The following is a 23800-nucleotide window of genomic DNA, read 5'->3' on the forward strand; positions in this document are numbered from 1 at the left end:
CTCATGAGGAAGAAACCTTTAACAGAACCAGGCTCAGGACAAGTGGCTATCAGCTTTGACAGGCTGGGTTTGAGAGGAACAGATACACAATGGCAGGTCGAGAATCACGTTAATATAGAAATAGTATCAAATGAAAACTATTCAATTTTAGCAATTCATTTAAGGAAATTAGGTCAGTTTGTCTTCTAGTAGTCTAAGCCTATAGCAGTATAACAAGCCAACCCTAACTATAGGATTTATCAAAAAGATAAGTCTTAAGTCCAGTCTTAAAACTGGACAATGTGTCAGGCTTACAGACAGAAACTGGAAGTTGGTTCCACAAGAGAGGAGCCTGATAACTAAAAGAGCTTCCTCTCATTCTGCTCTTGTGGCGCAGAGGTGAGAAGATGGGCTTGTGATCGGAAAGTCGCAGGTTCACCTCCCAGTACCGTCAACATCAAAATGTGGGTGGAAAAGGTGAAACACCCACACCTGCCTCCACCCTCATTCGCTCCACTCTGGGCCCCTGAGCAAGGCCCTTAACCCCCACCATCTGCTCCCTAAAACAGGTCTCTCTTGAAAATGAGTTCTTGTGGCTCATTGAGACCACCTGTATAAATAACGGGTAAATGAAAATGAAAAAAGCCCGCAGTCTGAGAGCTAAGTGCACTGTTAAATGGTAAATGAACTGTACTTATATAGCACCTTTCTATCTTATTGAGATACAAAGCACTATACACCACAATCTGTGCCCTCATTTACCCATTCATACAGCACTCTACTATATATTTACAAAGACTAATCAGTGCTTTATCACATTCATACACCGATGGGACACGCATTGGCTCAGTGTCTTGCCCAGGGACATTTCAGCATGTGACTACTGGTGGAATCGAACCCCCAACTCTTCCATTGTAGGAGGAATGCTCTAACCACTCAGCCACAGCTGCCCCTGTTTCGATTAGGAACAGGGGCGGCCCGATTCTGTTAGGAAAATTAGGACAATAAGATCTGTAATATAAGATGGAGCTAGGTTGTTGAGAGCTTTGTAGGTTAGATGTAAGATTTTGAATTCAATTCTGGATTTGACAGGGAGCCAATGGAGAGAAGTTAAAACTGGAGATATGATCTCTCCCACTAACTCCAGTTAAGACTCTGGCAGCAGCATTTTGGATCAACTGAAGACTTTTTAAAGAATATTTGGACACCCAGATAATAAACCATTGCAATAGTCCAGTCTAGACGTGACAAATGCATGAACCAGTTTTTCAGCATCATTTTTAGTGTGGATGAACATATCCTGAGATATTCACCTGATTAAAACGGATTCTTTAATTTTTCTGGACTGAATATAAACGTGCATTGAATTTAATAAAATGTAACGTGAGACGTTATTTATCTTTGACCCATCAAAATGAATGTGGTCATTTATTTACAGAATCAAAGTTTAACATCAAACATTTACATTAATTTGGCAAAATATGAAAATAACAACATAATTAATCAGCAAGCTGTACAATTATGATCAATTATCCACACGGCGGTGGATGAGCACTTTACACAGACATTTCTAAAATATCTGGAATGATTTCTACTTGATAGAAGAATTTAAAGATGGAAAATGAAGTTTAAAGGGAGTAAAAGATGGTGTGTTAGGGAGAGTGTTGACCAGAAACGACACTCTCCATTCGAACCCAGCTTTCCTCGGTACGCTCGGTAGTGAACTTGACTCGTCTCTCTGAAGATGAATCAGCGGATACGGAGTTCCAGTTAACGCTACCTGTCCAGCGTCTCCATAGGATGGCTGTGACTCGTCCGAAGTAGTGACGATATTCCGTCTGACACAAGTTCACCTCAGCCAGTGGAACTCACATGAGTGGGGTTCGTCCGAGTTCCACTCAGAGGTGGAAGATGTTATAATCCCAATCTCGGAAGAGCCTTATCATGGCTGGACTTCTGTTCTCCCAAACGACTGGAGCTGCAAACTCTCCAGCCCGACTCCAACGGCAACTCACAGAACTAACTGAGAGAACTAGGAAGTACCGACATTTTAAAGGGCTCTATTTCCGGTTCATTTGGGAGTTTTCTTATTGGTCAATGTCGACCCGACAGGGGTGTGTTTTGTGACGTAAAAGGTTACTAGAAGTCAGAAAACAGCAAGAATGTTATGGAACAGATTGAAAATGTTTTCAGACAGGCGAGAGAAATGTTTGGGCGAGTTTGGAGAAACAGGTGCCAACTTCTCTGTTTACGTCTGAGAGGATTTAAAAACAAGACAGTTGTTCCAACACTTGTCTGCTTCGGCTCCGACCTTGGAACAAACGTACACTGCTCATTCAAAGACAGAAAATCAGAAAATGCATAATTACTCTGTAACAGACCTTAACATGAATTCTAACTTTGCATGAGGAAAAAATAATCATTGTTACTGTTTTACAGTTAATAAAATTGATTAGTTCACTGTAACATCTAAAATGTTTGAACTAAAACACTTTGATTATCAAACATTTGTAAAACAGTAATGATAATAGAAAAGAGAGTGTACTTTCACTTGAATTTTCAAGAAAGAAAGTCTCAGGATGGGTGAACCTGTATTTCTGGATTCAAATCAATGAAATGACAGTTTCTGTCCCACAAGGTTCTTAAGGTCAAGGGTTTTGACCTTAGGTCAAGTTCACTACATTAGATAAGATGTTAATACGTAGGTGGAAGAAGGCGGTTCTAGTAACGTTAAATATGCACCGCAAATATGCTTGATGTTTATACACTAAATGAACACATTTTTGTCTTTTTGAGACTTCCCCACCTGCAAAGTCGTCCTCCGTCAGACGAAATGTAGACGCAGCGGTCGGTCAGGTTGGTGGAGATGGACACGAACTCGTTGATGAAACCAGCTCTGCGCATGAGTCTGAAAGTGTTGACCAGCCTGTGATGGTCTCTGATCACACCCAGGATGTTACCTGTGGAAGTAACACAGACAGGTGAACGAGAGAAGGTAAACATTCAGCTCGGAGTAAAGAAACGCTACAATATTCTACAAACGGTACAGAACAAAAGCTTTAAATGACCCCAAACTTCTTTGTAATTCGTCTCCACAGAGTCAGGCTTGATCTTAAAGTGCTCGTCAAAAACACATATTTAGGCTTTTTGAAGGTCTTTAAAGTTTGTCTTTAGGTTTTTCACCTCGTTTTCAGTCCAGTCCTTGTACCTGACCATGTCAGTAAGTTATGCAGTGAGTGTGTTTGAGAAAATAAATAAAGTGGACAAGTGGAGGATAAAAGAAGTGTCACACCTAAAAGAAAACATCTACAGCAGGTCAACAGTATCTGAAAGACAAATCTTTAGGAAACAGCAACAATTCCAGCAAAGACCCGAGACATGCGTCCTCCTCCAGCTGATCATCATCTGTATGTCAGGTTTCAGCAAACAGCTCTTTGAGAATTGAATTGTTGGCGCAAAAAACCCAAATCATGTGTCGAACTTTGTATTTTAATTGTTTTTAGGTTAAAGTGAATAAATTGAAACAGTTTCTTTGTGACAACCTACAGGTAACAAAGCGACAAAATATTCCTATTAAAAATGGTTTCCTTGCTAAATGGTTCTGTATGACACAACACTGATTCATCTCTAGGGGCTTTTTAATATCTCAGTTATGAACAGGTGATAGGTAGAGACTTAAAAAACACATCGTTATCAAAATGGTCAGGACTGAAAATAAGTTGAAAACGTTAAAAAAAAGGGAAACTATCCAATACCCTGAAGAACTGTTGATCAAAACAACTTATAAATATTACAAGGAAGTCTGGATTATTGACAGAGACTTATGAAGAAATAATGGATGATTAAGAACTCCTGCACAGGACTGTACATTTCAATATTTTCACAAAAAATATAAATTTAACTTTGAACACTATAGCCGTTTTCATACAGTGGTGTAGTAGAGTAAAAGAGTCACATCAGTGTTTGATTAAACGTGTCACAGGATCAGACGTGCTGTTTGTCAGAATCTTCTGCAGCACCAGAGTCCTGCTTCATGCAGAGGTGGATTTAAAGTCAAAGGCTCTGATAGTTAATCAATGTGAAAACTACTGAACACGCTGCTCATTCTGTCTCTAGAGACAGTAACAGGAGTTAGTACGTCCATGCTCCCTTCGTCCCGCCACCGGGCTTGCACAGCAGGGGATCTTATCGGCTCTCCCTCCAGAAGGAGATGAAGCCCCAGGAGCCAGGACTCGACCCCCACAAGCACGGCTCGAAGCGGGGTTCCCCCAGTTTTCCAAATATGGACGAGGTTGCCTGATTAACATGGTCTTCCTCCATCATCAAGGTCTTCGAATTGCTCTTCGTCTGACGCCTCTCCTGAGGCCAGTTTGAGACCTTAGTCCCAAATAACATAATACCCAGGATCAGGGGGGTCCTCAAACTCCTCCACTAGATTAAAATAGTGATTCTCTGCATTGAAATGTGTTAGCTGAGGTGGTTTGGACAACTGATTAGGACGCCTCCTGGGTTTTATAAAAACGTCTCACAGGCAAAGACGGGGACAGACTCAGAACTTGCTGAAGGGATTATCCATCCTCTCTGGCCTGGGAACAATCCCAGAAGGAGCTGGAAGGAGGAATATCTGAGCTTCTCTCCTGAAACTTTTGTCTTTTACAGGTTCAATTTGTCAACTAAATTCGCCCAAATGACACAAGATGTAAAGGTACTCTGCGTCTAGTTATGTACATTATAACGTCTCAACTCCTAGAAACTCTGGAGGATTTTTATTTGGAAAAAAGGGTAAAATTCTGTCTTATTTATGTGTAATTCTGGCTCCAAAAGCTGAAATTGTGAGGAGGAAGTGTGAGCTTTGCTGTGTCGCTGTGAACTCTGAGCCTCGCTGAGTTTAAACTGCCTGCGGGGGATTCTTCATATCACTTCTGACAGAAAACGGAGTGGAGGAGAGAGAAGAGCGAGCTCTGCCTGTGCGTGAGGAAACGCCCCGAAGGGCTTTGACACCTGCTGCTACTAACTAATTAAAGAGCACGGCAGCTAATATAACGACAGTTATCAGTGCAAAGGCAAACAAATACAGTAATTAAATGTCCAGGTTTGGATTCAGGAATAAAACCAACTGCTGCCGTGAAATTAAAGACTTATCAGCACGCCTGCAAAATGCTAAATTAAACTGAATACTTTTCATGTTTATGAAGTAAATACATTTAAAACTGGAAGGATTAAATGATCTGAAGTTGGTTTGAATTCGGTTTTATTCATTTATTTGGTTCTGCCGGTGTGCAGGAGGAGTTTTACCATTGAGGAAAACCAGGAAGACGCTCGGGTAGGAGAGCTCCTCCCCACTCAGCAGGTTGACGTCCTCGACGCCGAGGTTGAAGGCCAGTTTGATGATGGGCCCGTCCTCCATGTCTGTGGTGATGTGGGTCATCAGAGCCAGGTTCTTCACCAGACCACAGGCCTACAGAGACACACAACACGTGTAGGACGACACATTTTCAAATCTCTGTTCTGTCAAAAATGACTTTCAGTTTTATGTTTGTGGCAGAAGAGAGAACTTCAAATCTTATTTTAAAGATATTCATTATCGCCCCAGCTCGCAAGGGCGAATCTGAACTTTGCTCGTGTCTACGTGTATTTTGCGTGTGTGACTGTGTGTCTGTGTTAGCAAAATGTTGCATGAACCGCAGGACGAGTTTTAAAGAAACATGGAGAAAGTCCTTTCAGGCTCCTCTCGAACGGAGACAATCCAGTTACAGATGGCCGCCACAGCTAATTGACAAGCTAACACTACAATGGCTTCAATCAGCATGAAGTTTACAGATACAGAGATTTCAATTGATGTGGTAGTAGCTGAGAGTCATTCACATCACGCTGCCGCTTTTATCTAAAAACAAAGAGTAAAATATATATATTTTTTTTTATTGCCACAAGTTTTACATTCTGCTAAAGTTCTGATGATTGTTTCTGTGAAGCACCACAAATCTTTTAACATCTGTATAATTACTGGCCGGCGGCACGGTGGTAGTTGTTCGAGCTACTGCCTCTCAGCGAGAAAGTCCCTGGCTGGTACAAATCCCGGTCCGGGGGTCTTCCTGGGTTGAGTTTGCATGTTCTCTCCGTGCATGCGCAGGTTTCTCCAGGTACTCCAGTTTCCTCCCACAGAAACATGCATGTTAGACTGATTGGTAACTCTAAATTGTCCCTAGGTGTGAGTGAGAGAGTGAATGGTTGTTTGTCTCGTTTGTCTCCATGTATCCCTGTGATGGACTGGAGACCTGTCCAGGGTGTCCCCCGCCTCTTGCACAGTGATGGCTGGACATGGGCACCAGTGACCCCACAACCCAAAATGGAAGATGATGGATGGATGATTACTGGCAAAGAATCATCAAAATTATTCATGAAGTTTTTATTCAATGATTAAGAATTTAAATCACGTGTCAAATTCAAGGCCCGGGGGTCAAATATGACTTTTGTTAACATCTTATTTGGCCCCCAAGAGGATCTTTTGGAAGTCAAATATTTTTTATTGATTCTCATTTTACTTACGAACTTAGCATACTTTAGTTAGTGTGGACTTCTCATGACAGTCGACCGACTTTCAAGTCAAGAAAAATCATTTTGAATTTTTCCACAAGTTGATTTTGATGTGGATAAAAGCAACAGAGAACATAAAAATGAGGCAGATGAAGCCCTTGTTAAGGAACCTGCAAGCAAGAAAAGACGTCAGGCATCAAACTGAATGTGAAACTGACCTTGGCTTGAAATAAACGTTGCATTTTGGCTCCCTTTTGCAATGGAGTTTGACACCACTGATCTAAATGGTCGAATTTATTGTGAAGGCTTTTTAAATCACAAAGTTTTCACGCAAAAGTCCAATACATGCAGCAAACTGAACTGCTTGTATTGGGTTCTTGTAGAACGGGCCGGGTGTGGCTGCTGCGGTCCTCACCTCTCCTTCAGGAGTGTCAGACGGACACAACATCCCCCACTGCGAAGGCTGCAGGGACCGCGGCCCGCTGACCTTCCTGGTCTTCTCGAACTGGGAGGAGATCCTCGTCATCATGCCGAGAGCAGAGATGTAGGAGAGACGAGACAGAACCTGGGTGACGCCCTGACGGTCCATCTTGAACCTCTTCAGAGACCAGTTGCCCTGTTGTGATGGAAAACGGCACGAGAAGTTCAAGACTGTTAACGTGAGAATAAAAGGACAGGAACCTGTAGGTATTAGCTCTGGTTTGTGTGTGCACAGGCTCACAGTGGATATGGCGTTGACCATGCCGTTGGTGATCTGATCCTGCCGCATGTGTTTGACCACGTCGAACTGAGCCGCTCGCTGCTTGGGGATGATCTGGTCAGCGATCTTCTTCAGTTCAGAGTTAAACTTCTTAAAGAGATCTTCAAACAGCAGAGACAAGAGCTGAAGAAACAGAGGGCGCGTCGTTACCGTTCAGAAATCAAAACCTTCAGCTCGTTCAGGAGATGGGAGATAAAACTTTTGTTTGTGGTGAAATTTATACTTTCAAAATATTTAACTTGCATTTAATAAATCTTCAGAGAAATTCACTGAGATCACTTCATTTCCTCTTTTAAAGCTGCTTCAGCATACTGTCTTCATTTTCCTGTTCTTATCCTCCTTTAGCTTTTTGCTACAGTTCTGCCACTTTGAACTTTTAGCTTTTAGCCAGCCTTATGATACTTTTAGCTAAAAGTATCAATAAATAGGACTATATATATTTCAGATAACTTCTACTTGTCCCTCAGAGGGAAACTTTGCTTTAACAGTGGTTGTAAAAACAACCAATACAAATGACAACATTCTGTTTTCCCTTTTCGGCTGCTTTGTTCTGCAGGGGTGAGGCAACTTGGCAACCGTTTTAAGTTAGATGTGCTTCCTGATGCAACCTGGACTCTAACCCACTACCTCAGAACTAGAGGACTGAGGCACTGACCACTGAGCTACCACAGCTGTTGCTTTGCTACTTTTAGTTAGCATTTTGGTAGCTTTGTAGCTAGAGTTCTGCTTCTTTTAGCTCTAACAACTCTTCTTCAGCAGATGTCAACGTTTTTTTTTTTTTTTGCTTTGTTTTGTTTTTTTTGTTTTGTTTGTTTTCTTGTTTTTTGAATGTCCAGAGGACCAGATTGAACTTTTTTGGATTTTTCTACCTGGATTATTGAGCATGTATCAGGATGTCAACAGTTACTTAGCACTCAGTGTTCACATTGCAGGAAATGCAGTTTCGTTCCTTTGACAAGTTCACCCTAAGGTTGCAGAATTAAAACGATCTGTTTCGGGGACCAGAGTCGCCTGTGTTCTCGTCTCTGTGCTCCTGCCCATCTCTGATCAACACCGAGGTGTATTTACCGTCTGATTTAATAAACCAGGTGTGTCGGCTTACAAATAAACCTGCCCTGGCCTTCGTCCCAGGTCGCCGTCTTCCTTTGCCAGGTCTACAGCCTCCCAGCCCACCTTCTGCATTAGCATACATCAAAACAAACACGCGGCGCTGCTTGAAATTAATAAAGAAATTAAGCTTCCATTGCGCAGCCCGGCCAATTAGTTGAATGTCAGGGAACTATAATTGGAGAGCGAGGAGATTGCTGGCGTTGTTGGTGTGTAAAAGCCCCTTTTGAAAGAAGCTCTGTTGCCCCCTCCTCCCATCTCCTGCTCTGTATACAGAGCAGGTTGGGGGGGAAATTAAAGGCCTTAAGACAGCAGTAATTACATTATCAGAGCAGAGCCTGCGGATTAGCTCAATCGCTCCAGTCAAGGCAGCATTTCTATTGTCACGGTGCAGAACCCCCACCCCCCCACCCCACCATACTTCCACAGACTTGGGATTTCAGTGCCACCGCATATCTCTCTCCTGACAAAGCCAGGCTGAAGCATGAGGGGAGGGGGCATGAAAACAAAACAGGGGGAAAAACAAAGCGGAGCGAAAAAATAATGAGCCTTATTAAAAGAAGGTGGCAGGAACAAAGGTGCAGGTGAGACATCAGAGCTGGAGCTGCTGACGGAGTAGCGCTGTGGTCCATTCACACTAATTATTAATGAGAATAAATATGATTTGTTGTTTTTATGAGAAAAGAAAAAGTAAATACCTTTCAGGTAGCAAAAATTAATAAAAGAGTAAACAGCAAAACCCAAGGGGAGCTTTAAAACTACAGCTCATGGTTTTGTCGTTAAAATATTTTTTCAAAAAGCTGATTGGATGGAGGACTTAATGAAGCAAACAACAAACTAAACCCCGCCCACACACACAACAGGTGCATGGTTAGCTTACCTGCCCAGCCAGCTCAAGACGTTTGTTGCCATAGTAATCCCTGTCATCAACCTTGTTGTCTCCCTGAGCCAGGATCACCCTCCGAACCATCACGGCCAGGTAAATACATTTGGCCCGAAAGTTGAACTCTTTCACCTGAAGACAAAACGTAAAACAAACGAAGTAAACCGGCGAGCGGATCAATTAATGTAGCAAACAACTCCAGAGGTTTTTAATCTGTTTACATACAGGCACGTGGCTGAGGATGAGAGAAGCCAACAGCTCTCTGGCTTCCTCCATCTTGGTCTTCTTTGGTCCCCCCCACATCCGCTGCCGCCGGACTTTGTTCCCCAGAAACCTCAGAGCCTGAAGCAGAGCAGGAGACAGAACGGGTCAGGAGGAAACTGAAGGAGAACCGCATGATGGATCCAAAACCAGGACGAACAGGTGCAGCTAGCTTGAAACTTTTACAATGTGGAACGTTTGTCAAAGAAAAATGACAAATTGATCCTCGTGCTTCAAAAACGTGACTAAAACAATTATCAGACATGTTTTCTGAAAGGAATGCATATCACCCACAACTGTCAGTTTCAGACTCCAATACAGTAGTCCCTCGCTGCTTCGACTTTTGCAGACTCACTCTTTCACATTTTTTTTTTTTAAGTAAGATTGAACACGAGAAAAAAATTTGTACATGACACAGGATTGTCAACTTTAATATTACTCACATGATTGGGACAGTACGGGGTACAGTAAAAAGTTAACGAGAAAAATACTTGGAACAGGCACTGCCTTGTTGTAGTTTTCTCTCAATAAGCCTATACTGTATCACCACTCAAAATGACTACATTTCCCAGAAGCACCAACAGTGCCTCTCCAGCCGTTGCTTTCTGCTGAAATGGAGGGAAAGTTTTGATCAGATCCAAAAACGTTTGGTCCTTATTCAAAGTGACTTCGGCGCTCAGTGGATACAGAGAGCCATACGGAACCGACCGGGAATTGGACCAGAACCAGACTTGGAGCCTCATCGGTCAGTCTGAGTGCTGCTTACCGACCCATGAGGCCTCTCGAGTGAAGAGGCATCGCTTGGAGGTCCGGTGTTTTCTCCGGAGCTCACGGGACATTTTTCATCTGGATTTGGACTCGATCAGGACCATTGTGTGGTTTTGTTTGCCGTACGTAGCTGCTGCGCAGTACATAGTTAAAATTGTGTAGGTTTTAAGAGTTTAGAACATTGTGGGCTTCGTCGCGGCAGGGTAGATCTGCAGAACTAGAACCGAGCCGGACCGGAACAGAGCTGCTATTCTGCAGAGGTGGCGAGTAAAATTTTGCAGTACTGTACAGTAGAGGGCGGCTGTGGCTGAGTGGTTAGAGCAGTCATCCTCCAATGTGAGAGGTGGGGGTTTGATTCCACCAGCAGTCACATGCTGAAGTGTCCCTGGGCAAGACAATGAACCCCTCATAGCCTCTGATGCGTGTCCCATCGGTGTATGAATGTGATAAAGCACTGATTATTCAAAGTACAGATATTGTAGAGTGCTGTATGAATGGGTAAATGAGGCACAGATTGTGTTGTAAAGCGCTTTGAGTATCTTGATCAGATAGATAGGCGCTATACAAGTACAGTCCATTTACCATTTACATACACAGACCCTTTCCAAAAAATTAGAATATCATGGAAAAGTTGTTTAACTTCCATAATTCCTTTCAAAAAGTTAATCTTTAATAGATGATAGAGTCAGGGCCCACAATTTAAACGATTTCAAGTATTTATGTTTATTTTTACATAATTTGGGCTTCCAGCTCATAAAACCCACAAAAACAGGATTTCAAAAAAATTAGAATACTGTGAAGACGTCAGCCCACACTACTTCTTAGTTTTTGCAGGAAAAAAGAATGAAATCAGGATCACAACAAATCAATCAAAATATGGTACTTTCAAAACGATACGTCAATCTTCAATACTTGGTTGGGAATCTCTTTGCCTTAATCACTGCATTGACTGGGAGTTATGGAAGCCCAGATTTCCTTGATGCTTGCGGTCAGCTCTTCTTTGTTGTTGGGTCTGGTGCCCCTCATTTTCCTCTTGAGAATACCCCATAGATTCTCAATGGGGTTCAGGTCCGGTGAGTTGGCTGGCCAGTCAAACACTGTGGCATGGGCATAAAAACCAGGTTCTGGTGCTTCTGGCGACGGGCAGGGGCCAGGTCCTGCTGGAAGATGAAATCTGCATCTCCATACAGATCCTCAGCAGAAGGAATCATGAAGTCCTCTAAAACATTCTTCTAGATTGTTGCGGTGACCTTGGATTTAAGAAAGCAGTTTAACAACACCTGCACTGGACATTGCACCCCAAATCATGACTGACTGTGGATGTTTCACACTGGACCTCAAGCAGTATGAGTTCTGTCCCTCAGCCTTCTTCCTCCAAACCCTTGGATCTTGATTTCCGAATGAAAGGAACACTTTTTTTTAATCGGAAAAGAGGACCGGTGTACCCGACAGTTGTAGCCCATCTCCCGGATGTGTCTGAATGTGGTGGTTTTTGAAGCTGTGACTCCCGCCTCATTCCACTCTTTCTGGATCTCTGCCAGATTCTGGAATCTTCTCTGTTTGATAATCTGCTGAAGCCCACGGTCATCTCTTTTGCTGGTGCATCTTCTCCTGCCACATTTTGCCCTTCCACTAGACTTTCCACTGATATGCTTGGACACAGCACTCTGTGAACAGTCAGCCTCCTTAACTATGAACTTTTGTGGCTTACCCATCCTATGGAGGGGATCAATGATGGTCTTCTGGCCAGCTGTTATGTCTGCAGTCTTCCCCATATTGAACCGAACTGAGACAATTGAACCAAACTGAAGCAATTTAATGACACCTGGGGAAACTTGTGCAGGTGCTTTGAGTTTAGTAGATGATTAGTGTCACACTCAGTTTAAAACATTCATGCCCTGCAAAATTTGGGCTAATTTCTCCACAGTATTCTAATTTTTTGAATTCCTGTTTTCATGAGCTGGAAGACCAAATTATGTAAAAATAAACAAATAAATACTTGAAATTGTTTAAATTGTGGGCCCTGAATCTATAATTTATTAAAGATTAACTTTTTGAATGGAATTATGGAAGTTAAACAACTTTTCCATGATATTCTAATTTTTTGGAAAGGATCTGTATGTATGTTGTTAAAATGATGTAGGTTTAAGTTTATAACATTGAAAGAATGTGGGAAGGGTTTATAAAGCCTTAAAATATATAATTACAAAAATAAATATAGCATTCCTACTTTGCAGATTTTTCACTTATTGTGCGGGGGTGGGGGGGGGGGGTTGTTAAAATATAACCCCCACGATAAACTAGTGACTACTGTACATTGAGAAATTATGGAATTGTAGACATTTATGTAAAAAATAAATAAATAAATAAAAATCATACATTATTAGCTGTCACTCTCTTGTTAATGACTCTCAGCTACTACCACATAATTTTTTAGCTCAATATCAATAAACTTGACAGAGTTATAGCTGCTTTTGTGTTGAAAATGTAAATATATTGAGTTTAAATAATATTATAACGATGACTCTATTCTCCCAAAGACAAACCTTTAGACTATAGAGATCAGAGTGGCAGTTTTTTTTTTAAATGAACATGAAACAGAAACGATGAAAGAAATCCACATAAGCCCTTGTTTTAATAAATTATTTTAAACTTCAAAATCAACGTTAGATTTAGATTACTAAAAAAAATGTAAATACTAACCCCCAAACTTTTTTTTTTTGTTTATTCCTACCAATAAACTTTGAAAAAACAGTAACGTTTCTAGAGGTCGTTCTCGTGTAAACAGGGCCTAAATTTTAATGCAACAACTGTTTCACCCCAGAATTTAGGGAGGGGGTGTAATCGATGCTGAAAGGTGACCACCTAATCAGCAAAGAAATATACATTTATCAGTGGGACTTGTCATAAAAAATACAAATATGTTGATTTTATGGAAAAAGAGCAGAAGCAGATTCAAAGTAAAGAAAACATAAATAGTGCAGATGTCATCAAACACACATCTGAGAAGGTGTTTATTTAAAAATAAACATCCATGGTTAAAAAAAAAAGATTGGTTTGTGAAATCTTAAATACAGACATGCAAATGTGTATGAGTCTAGCGCAGCTAGTTTAAAATCATAATCTCCATCTAATGCGAAGAAAAAAAACAATTTGATGAAATCACCACTTCTTTTTTAGATTCTGGTATCTAAAAATAGATAACAGTCAAATTTGGTTTGTGCAGATCACTTATAATCTGATAACAAGGTTTCTTAAGCCTTATCTGCCTTTAATTATATAGATTTAGGTCTCATTGTGCACGACACAAAAGCCCCGATGAATAACCTGAAAAGACGTCACGGATGCTGGCAGACACAGAAACGCAACGTGTTGCTAGGACGCAAATATGGCCTCGTCGACGCATCGGTGGATCCTCCAACAACAGAATCTGTATCAAAAACAAATCGACTGCATGATGCAGGACTCCAGTATGATCATGAAAAACTGTTTAATTGTCTGGAAAGAGTTGATCTTCATCATCTGATCAGGAAAAGAGAACGCCTGATGGTTTAAAATTTCAACACGCATGTTTTCACGGCCACGCCACGTTCGGCTGACATGTTCATTTTCTTCTGATTCGTCCTTCAGGGAATGCTGATAAAAATGTGATTGGTTTTATCAGAGGTGAAACCAGTGAATGTTTCCAAACACAAAGCGTCACTTCACATCCCATCTGATGAATCGGTAGGAAAATTGACAAGCTGGGATCGTTTATTTCTCTAACTTCCTGATTTTTGGTGCCACATTGAGGACGCTTGGCAACCAGCCGAGACTCCAATTAGTGGACAGAGACGGGTTGTCTTTCACATCATTTCCAGTTCTTGTCCGAGGCTGAGCTAACCAGTTGTAGCACACTACCTCAACGTTCTTACATCTTTTACTTTCTATAATGGGGTTAAGCTCCACAACAAACTGGACTAGGCCTGTCACGATAACAAATTTTGCTGGATGATTGTCTGAGAAATGTTTGCGATAAACAATAATATTGTTTGAAATTTGACAATAAAATGTTTAATTTGTTTTGAGTGTAGTACTTTTTTGACCACCGGATGGCAGTATGTGACTGTTTGAACTGAAGGATGGATAGTGAGGGAGTGAGCAGCGTGTCTCTTTAAGAAAAATGGGAGGGAGGCCCCTTGACATGACATGGGCTGTCTCTCCTTCCTTTATTCGGTTTTCAAAATGGCGGACCCTCAGTGTGGTTTGAGCTCTTTAGCATTTTTCACACAAAGCTTTTAATAAATAAATCAGTAAACAAGTTCTCAGCTTCTTTTTGCAGAGAAAAACAACTTTTTAGACGAAGGCACGGGTTTAAACCGTGAATTTTGGAGCTTCGTCAAGACGGAGGTTTTTTCCCATGAGGTCGATCTATTAGCTTAGCTCGTAGCTTAGCTTCTCAGCTTAGCTGCTTTTAACCATCGAAAAACACAATTTTGGATGGTTAAAACAGATTTTAAAGAGAAAAGAGAAAGGGAGGAGTCAGTGAAGAACGCCCGAGTTTTAACCTTTTGTCATCCAGTGTCTTCAGTAGAAAGAGAGAGACACGAAGAAACGATAAAGCCGGTAAATGAAAATGAGGTCAAAATTTTTTATTTATCATGAGATTTATTGATTAATTGATTTATTGTTTATCACGACAGGCCTAAACTGGACCTTAAACTTTCAGGAACAGGAGCGATTTGTTTAATATACATCAGCAGAGCAGGCATCAAACCTCTGAGCCAATGGTGGCGCTCTTTGGTTTCACAAATCTGCTTTACTCGTTAGGAGGTCAGAGTCTGTCTCCATGTCTCCTCCTCTGTTTTCTTCTTTTCTGGTGCAGTCGTTAGATCAAATGTGTTCATCAGCAGCACGAGATCAGTTCTGAGTGGATATCTTTCCCATCCGTCTCACCTTAAAACACCTAAATTAGAAGCTCGTCAGACGTTTTTGTTTCATTTTTCTTTATCTTAGATTTAGTCACACTTTTAGTTCCCAGTTTATTTATTTACCGTTTCGTTTTTGCATGGAGGAAAAAAAAAGTTGACATAATATTTTTATCATAAATGCATAACAAGAACTTATTTTAGTGGTATATAAAACAATCCCTGAGCTGTTTTGAAAAAACTTTTTATTGGCATCACGTTTATTTTTTATTCGTTTCAAAACTTTATTTCTTTATTTTCGATGGCTGTGCTTTTTGCATCGACGCTTGTTTCTTTCACAGTGACAATATTTGTAGATTAATTCTGCGAATGCAGAAAAGTGTAAAACTGAAACTGATCATCAGATGAACGGAAAAAAAAGCTCCCATGGATGATTTTAGTGGGGTTTTTTCTGCTGTAATACCTGAGTCTGTGTGAAGATCTGGGCTTTCTGACACTCCTCCAGGCTCGAGGCGAAGCTGGCCATGACGTTTTCCTCCGTACCGATCATCTGCACGATCTCCTGGTCACTCTCCACACCCATGCCCTGTGTGGGTCACACATAAACAGGAGGAGGAAATGATCTCAGCTCAAATATAACATTTATTGAACCACATGAAGACCTGAGACAAGAAGACATAAGGAGGTGAGGTGTGTTGACGGGGTCGGAGGGGCTGAACTGGAGTCAGGAGGCTGTGTGACATTTGCTTATGGAAATGTGAAGCTGTGGGAACTGACGTGTCGGGGCCCCGCAGTGGATATGAGGTCGTCCCTGTTAAACATGATGAGCGGAAACAGAGGATTCTGACACGTGGAACTCACAAGATAACACGTTTAAAGAGATTTCCCCCAGAGGTGCTGGAGCATCATGATGCCTGCTGTCCAAGTGACGTTTTCACTGAGAGCTCCATCATTTTAACCACTGGCTGATCAAACCCGCCCAAAACATGAAGAAATCACAGCTACAGTGCAGGAAAAGGAAAACTTTTCATTTCTTCCAGCATCACCTTGTTGTGTCGTGGCACCATCTACTGGACACGCATTCAACCTGCGTTACCTTGAAAATGATGGCGATGGGAGCGTCTTCTGACAGCGTGTTGTGTCTCAGGTAGAAGCGGCCTTGCTTCACGATAAGGTTGGTTCTGCTTTTCTTCTCGTGAGTGGAGCTGGAAAAGAAAGTTTTGCATTCAGGAAACAAATTAAGCTTTTTTTAAATGATTAATAACCGAACACTACAAAAAGATACAAATACTGACTTGTGAAAGGTTTCATAACTGCACTTTAAAAGATGGGGTTTTTAACAAAATAATGAAAGATAAAAAATGATAAAGAACACAAAGGGGCCAGACTATATGAGAAACTTAAAACAAGAAGTTTTTAAATATCTGTTGTGAGATGATTCTAGCAGTATTCCAGTTTCTTTTATCTACTTAATGAAGAATATGACTTAAAATCATTCATAAAACAGGAAGGAGGGCTTATTATCCCTCCTCTTACTACAGTGAATGTGGTACTTTGCTAAGTACAACTATATTTATAGCATCAGAGAAGCTGAGCTTAAGTTATCCACATAAAATAAAATGGCATCAGCATCAAAAGAAGAAACGTTAAGTTTGAGATTTATCCAGTTTCTGATGTCTGACCAAACACTTAATGAGTATTGACATGAAAAAAATAAAAAAGACGGATGGATTACTCTTCTGATTTACAAAAGACACACAAATCAACCGCAAATTTAAATCTTCTTTGCAGAAACACGACTACAGGATATATTTTATTTATTATTTTAAAATGATTCTCCTTCACTTTAGGCAATTTAGGCCATTTGACAAATGTAGAATGAGCAGAAGTCATTATGGTTCTATGATTTATATTGGGAGGTTTCTTGAAGGAATATTTGTTGTAATCAGTAAATCCTTTGTCACAAACATTCATTGATAATCTTTTGCATTTGAAGACAACTCAGTCATTTAATTTTAATGTGGGCATCAAAACGGTCACCTTTGACTATATAATATTTTTAATTAATCGAATCAAAGCTAAGTGGATTGCATTACATACCTTCTTAAAATCTTTATGAGCAGCTAAGGTTATATTTTCTAACAAAAGATGAGAAATTTAAAAGATCTCCACTACAATCTAAGATATCCTTTACAAAAAATGATGCCTTTTTCATACAATCTTTTCTAAATATGGACTTCCTACCAACTGTGATTGCTCTATTATTTCACAAAGTTGATCCATGAGGTGAGAAATTATGGTGAAATATCATTTTACAGAACTGAAGAACTTGTTTGTGGAAGTTTGATAATTTAACTGGAATCTTCGTCACTTCAAAGTCACACTTTGCAAGGAAGTCAATTCCAACCAGTTGCTTAAAAATGGAGGCAGGGATATGAAACCACATTGAATTTTGTTGTTGTAAAAATGTTTTTAGCCATTTTGTCCTAAATGTACCAAAGTCTAGTGCATTGATACCACCTTTCTCATATTTTTCACTACATGGGACCTTTTAATATAATGAGTCTTATTTTTAACAAAAACTGAAAAATAATGGAATTAGCTTTCCTTATGTTTTGTGGTGACATAGAATATAACATGCACATAGAATGAAATTAAGCTTCTGTGCTCTACAATCAGCAGAGTTTGAACATTTGCAGTGACTCAACACTGGTTTGCATCTCCTTGCAGTAAAATCCTACAACTTGTGAAAAATTAAGTGTACAAACTTGTAGTTAGTGTTGCCCGCTACTGAAAGGCAGAAGGCCGGCGGTAATGTTTGATCATATTTGTGATAATATTTTTATTAAACTCGCAGAAAGCTAACATCAGAAATACATCTACAATTGATTAATTTAATTCAAGATGGCTGCCGCAGCCAACCAACCTGAAGAGACACAAAAATAGTTACAACTCAATCACATTTACAGATGGTGAGCTCAAATTTGGGGTGGAAGTAGCTGAGACTGATCCCCAACACATATTCTGAGCACTAACGGATAGTAGAAGACTTTTATTTTTTTTTTATTGTTAACTTTTTACACCAACTATGTTAGCAAAATATCTCATGACGCACTGGACAGATTGTCATGAAATAATCAATGAAAGTGATTAACTTTTGGAGCTAACCAAATTCAAGACAAACACAAAAATCCTGTCCATTTTACTATAGTTGGAGCTGGGAGTCCACAGTTTAATGAAATATTTTACTAACAGGACAGACATAAGACATGCACATGGAAAAGCATCATCACCTTCGCTGACAGGCGATAAACACACTAAAGATGGAGTCTCACTCAAACTCAGGCATGAAGTAACATTTCTTTAAGCCCTGAACTGAGTAACTGCTTCAGGAAGATGCTGTAGTTTCATTTTACCTGGTAACGGAGGCTCCGACAGCACCCTTCCTGTCCTGGTCCACGATGATCCGATTCTTGGACAGCTGTTCCTGGATCAGGATGACTTTCTCCTGACCTTTCACAATAAAATAACCCCCTGCAAATCAAAACAAACAAAAACCATCCTGTAAACAGAAGAGCATTCAAAAAGCTGCTGGTGAGTTTAGTTTTAAACGGCCTGACCTGGGTCCAGGGGACACTCGTTTAGTTTGGAAAACTCCATGGGCGTCTTTCCTGTGAGGACACAGTTCGAGCTGCGCAGCATGATTGGCATTCTGGCAAAAGCAGAATTATAAGTTAACAAGAACATTCCATTGTTACATCCTGATTCATGCTCAATAATCCAGGTAGAAAAATCCAACAAAGCTAAGTCAGGTCCTCTGGACAGTTTCTTTTTGACAAGAGAAACCGTCCAGAGGACCTGACTTTATTGGATACCATTGTTACTGTAACAAAAAAATTATAATTCTTAAAATACTTAAAAGAAACAACTATTTTTTTCAGCTGAGAACAAAAACCTCAGATGAGATCTTAAAACAAAAATGATATAAGAGATAAAAAGCACAAAAACCTTCCAATAGGCAGGGCGTTTCGAATGATCCTCTGACTGCCGCGGGTGTACTCGATGTCCACTGTGATGGGTGCCGAGTAGGTCATGTCTCTGAGTCGACACTGAGGAAAAAACACACAGAAGCTACGTCTCAAAGGCAGAAAAACTTGTCTACTTTAAAAACATTCCATACTTTATTATTACAATTATCAATTAATATACCCACAAGAACAACTACTGAATATTTAATTTACAAGAAAGAAGCTAAATTCATCTAATTTAATAAGGCATGTTTTGGTTTACTCATCTTTCTTGTAGCTATTTGTTTAATAATTTAGTTGGTTTTTCCCCCCTTTAATAAAATCGCCTACAGTTTAAAGCAGAAAGTGATTTTCTCTTTACTTCACAGCCCACTGAGCTCACCTCATGAGGAGAAACTGGTCTGGTTACGTTAAAGCTTTCCTCAACGTCAGGCATCCCAACGTAGATATTGAGGTATCTGCACAGAAACCATGTTGTTTATTAACTTGAATGATGAGAATGAGAATGTGAGTGTGCCTGTTTGGACCACTTACTTCAGGTACCACATTGGATCAGCATCACTTGTGATTTTCTCATTGGCTTTCATGATCTTCTTTATCTGGAAAAAAAGGCATTGACACTGACCTAACCTAAACCAATGTGGAAAAACACTGATGTGGGTTTGGGGTTTACCTCAACGTTGATGAAATAGTTAAATGAGTCAATGTGCTGCTTCACCAAACCTTTAATCTGAAAAAAAGTTACAAATAAGAGACTAGTGAAAGATGTTAGCATCATTGTGTTTAGAGCATTTGAATGGGAAAACATCTGGATTTCAGGCTGGTTAATGATATGATGTAAAGTATAGAATATTTGCTGACATTTTATAAATAAATAAAAAATCAGAACGCAAATTTAAGGTTGTAATAAACCATATTCTGAGCAGATAAACAATTTCTTGGCAAAAAAAAAAGGGCCTTGGAGTTGATCAAATTTTTGGTTCTAATTTCAATAAAATTTGCTAAAATAAATCTAAAGCCTTCACCCTAACAGAGCTTCACAGAACTCTTACACAAAATGAACACACTCACATATAGACAGGTGTATGGTACATTCTGTCTGTGAACCAGATAAAATATAATGCCCAGCATTTTGCTAAATTACTGTCATTTGAAAAAGAATAAATTGTAGCAATAACTTTCTTCCTGGGTGCATTTTGTTGGCAGTAATTACCCTGTAAAGTTTCACTGTTTAACCATTTTATTTAATAATGTATTGAATTTTTTTGTGAAAACCTCATATTATCTGGAAAATATATATTTGGTTCATTAGGAAACAGCTTCTTATTTAGTGCTGAAACAAAACAGCATGTTTATGACACTGATCATAATCACATTTTTGATGATTAACAAAAGTTGTTGTTTTTGTGTGTCTAACTGCAACTAACTTGCTCTGTGGCAACTCAACATAACTCACAGTTTAAAGGTGTAGATTTATCATGGTTACAATAGATGATGTGATATAAATTAGGCAATGTAGACTGATGTGTGGACTAAAGTGGTTCTGTTACTCACTTTACTGTGAGAGCTACAGCACTAAAATCAGGTCTAATATTTAGTGTGTTTTTGAATGTGATTCCTGTCCTATTAAACAGATTATAGTGGTTAACTGATACATATAGGAAGGTAAAAGTGCACAGCAAATATATACAGTAATACAATAAAAAAATAAAAGGATTGTGTTACCTTCAGGAATGCTGGTAACAACTTCCATTTTTCCTGTCAAAAAGAAAAATATCACTCATTAACCTAATTTATTTGTCTCACACTCATTTTATTGTGCAGCTGACTTAAAAACTCCAAGCTAACGAGGCTTCTCTTTTCCAGTCAAACATTTCAAACCACAATAACAAACTGCAGCTTCCACATCAGAGCTGAATTAGCTCGCACAAGTGGAGTAAAAACCTCTTCTGTCCGATTTCCATCAAACTCACCGCCACCGTGTTGACAGGAGCCGCGAGCTCCTGAGCCGACAAGTCTCCAAACTCTCCTCCCAGCACCTCCATTGCTAACGCTGCGGTTTAAAGGTAAAACATGCAGAAATATAAATAACGTTAGTGTTGATACAGAGCGCAGGAAGTATCTTCAACATGCGTCCCCACGCTGTGCTTCAGTGTAAACCTTCCCCCTGCAAGTAGGCCGGAACTAAATAAAACGTTCCTCTTGAAGAAAATTCTTGCTCTTTATTTTGTCCCCTCGGAAATCTCGGCGTGTATTTGTAGAATGTCTGCCGTCTAGTGTCCACAACCCGGAACTGCTACTCTGGCCTTGGATAAAATAAAATAAAATAAAATAAAATAAAACATTTTCTGCAAAAATTCAGTGTGAATGCTGAGTGCTGAATAACTGCTATTTTCTGAAGAAGCTCTAACAATTGTTACAGCTAAAAGATAAATGCTAGCTAAAAGATCAAAGTTCATGCTCAGTTTTCATTCAACCTTTATTTATACAGGTTAGTCCCATTGCGCCACCGGGACTCATTTATAAGAGAGACCTGATTTTAACAAAAAATTATGACAACAGTAGGCAATCATAAAAGAAAGCATACTAACTGAGAACAAATGAAAGAAAATGGTATTTAAAAAAACAAAACAAAAAAAGAAGCTAGATCGTAAAGCGATGTAGAAAACTAAAAACAGGGACATGATTGCATCCAACAAAGTTAAGTTAGTTCCTCTGGACAGTTTCTTTTTTTGTTGAAATGTTTCGACCTTCATCCAAATAAAGAAACCGTCCAGAGGAACTGACTTAACTTTGTTGGATTTTTTACCTGGAATATTGAGCATGAACTTTGATGTTTTGAACCACATTGGCCATGGCGGCCTTTGAGTCGTCGACGGGGGAGAGGGCGGACTCCAGAAACCATCTTATGACCAGCAAACTGGTTGGCCCACTGAGTGTGGTGCTTGTGGGACTGAGTTTGTTGTGGCTCCTTGGACTAATGGATGAAGGACGAACCGTTTCAACAAAAAATGAAAATGTCCAGAAGACCTGACTGAACTTTTATGGCTAGCTAAAAGAAACAAAACATCACTTAAAAACAGCAAAGGGAAAGTTAAAAGTAGCAAGCAAAGACTATCTTAAAGTGGCAGCTAAAAGTTGTAAAACTAAAAACTGAAAGTAACCAAAGGCCAGCTAAAAGTGCTAAAAGCAGTTTATAAGCTTAAAGTAGGGGAATAGTGGCCAAAAACTAAAAGTAGAAAAAACTTAGCTAAAGGCAGCACAAGAAGTCAAAATTAAACTAGTGACCCATCAACGAAAACAAGGTTTTTAAACTGAAACGAATGTGTGTACGTCTCAATGTGATGCTATGAGGACATTTTTGTAAATGAAGTTAAATATTTTCCATTCATCGTAGCCACTTTCCCATGCAGGGTAAGCCTCGTGGAAGCTGGTGCCTATTTCCAGCGGTTACTGGGAGAAAGGCTGTGTTAAAAATGAAATATTTTGATACAAAAATGAAAAGCCACAGCACACATTTCATGGATAAACTGAACATTTTAAGATATCAAAAAACATACAGAAAAACAAGCGAACAGAACAAACAATAATGTGAAGGCTGTATCAGTATTCACACAATAAAACACAAGACACAATAAAACACAATAAGACACAATAAGACACAACACCTCTCTTAAAGGATATTTGTTTGTTCATTTATCAGGAGGAACAAAACTCTAACAACTGAAAATTAACAATAAAAAGGAACAAAACAGCTTTTAGGGCATTATTAATGTAACTTTGTTGTACTGTTATTTTTATATAAACATATTGGAAAATTATGATTATTGTATTTGTTTTATTCTTGGGATGTATTTGTTCATCTTTCATACAACACCAGAAGTGAGTACTGTATGCTGATAAAAAATATTAAAAGTATTTGTTACATATTTGGGTGCGGGTCAGTGTATTGGATGTGGTCAGTCAGTGCGGGTGCTGCCTGATGTGTCTGCTGTTGCTGCTGAGCAGTTTGGGGTACGCCGTCCCGAGCGAGCGCCCCTGCCTGATGACCACCAGCTCCATCTGACACTGGTCGATGTTCACCAGCACCGTGGTGCTCCTCTCTGTGTTCATGAGGAAGAGGACGGTGAACAAGGCCATCTCAAACTCCGGGCTGGTCCCGATGAAGGCGCTGCCGACGGGCTTCACCATACCGTGCCAGCTGAACTGCAGGTTCAGAACGTGGTCGTCCTGATCGGGCTGCAGGAGGAACCAGAAATGAGCTGTGAAAAACAGCTGGTGGTGAGAGAAAAGAAGTCTCCATCACGTGCTGGACTCACCAAGTCGTGATCTCTGGCCTTGTACCCCTTGTAGTCCAGGTGGCTGCTCTTTTCTTGCAGGTAGAACTGGACCCAGTTGTGAAAACCTATTATTTCTGCTCCAGATTTTGTTTCACCAACAAAGACGTGTTCGAACCCACAGGAGTCCAGACTGTCGCACAAACGAGACTTACTTCAGGCTTCTCACAAACCAAAAAAACAAATGTTTAAAACAAATGTATAAAACAAATGTATAAAACAAATGTATAAAACAA

General features: G+C 40.0%; 2 protein-coding genes across 2 annotated transcripts in view; both read right to left on the reverse strand.

Annotated features, from left to right (window-relative positions):
• The window catches only part of polr3b (polymerase (RNA) III (DNA directed) polypeptide B), a 35153-nt gene extending 13776 nt beyond the window's left edge, over positions 1–21377 (reverse strand). Inside the window, exons 1-16 of the mRNA XM_037682814.1 lie at positions 21201–21377; positions 20953–20985; positions 19901–19957; positions 19762–19826; positions 19610–19685; positions 19208–19308; positions 18820–18911; positions 18616–18733; positions 16296–16404; positions 15663–15785; positions 9489–9605; positions 9261–9395; positions 7235–7396; positions 6929–7129; positions 5275–5437; positions 2786–2939 (exon numbers count right to left, since the gene is read on the reverse strand). Coding sequence (XP_037538742.1) covers positions 2786–2939; positions 5275–5437; positions 6929–7129; positions 7235–7396; positions 9261–9395; positions 9489–9605; positions 15663–15785; positions 16296–16404; positions 18616–18733; positions 18820–18911; positions 19208–19308; positions 19610–19685; positions 19762–19826; positions 19901–19957; positions 20953–20985; positions 21201–21272 — 1778 coding nt within the window. The 5' untranslated portion in view covers positions 21273–21377. The remainder of the gene's footprint in view (positions 1–2785; positions 2940–5274; positions 5438–6928; positions 7130–7234; positions 7397–9260; positions 9396–9488; positions 9606–15662; positions 15786–16295; positions 16405–18615; positions 18734–18819; positions 18912–19207; positions 19309–19609; positions 19686–19761; positions 19827–19900; positions 19958–20952; positions 20986–21200) is intronic.
• A 1690-nt stretch (positions 21378–23067) lies between these two features.
• endouc (endonuclease, polyU-specific C) overlaps positions 23068–23800 on the reverse strand; it is a 3826-nt gene continuing 3093 nt past the window's right edge. Inside the window, exons 7-8 of the mRNA XM_037683463.1 lie at positions 23547–23697; positions 23068–23466 (exon numbers count right to left, since the gene is read on the reverse strand). Coding sequence (XP_037539391.1) covers positions 23191–23466; positions 23547–23697 — 427 coding nt within the window. The 3' untranslated portion in view covers positions 23068–23190. The remainder of the gene's footprint in view (positions 23467–23546; positions 23698–23800) is intronic.

The sequence above is a fragment of the Nematolebias whitei genome, chromosome 10, assembly GCF_014905685.2.
Source record: "Nematolebias whitei isolate Nwh7 chromosome 10, NemWhi1, whole genome shotgun sequence".
NCBI lineage: Eukaryota > Metazoa > Chordata > Actinopteri > Cyprinodontiformes > Rivulidae > Nematolebias > Nematolebias whitei.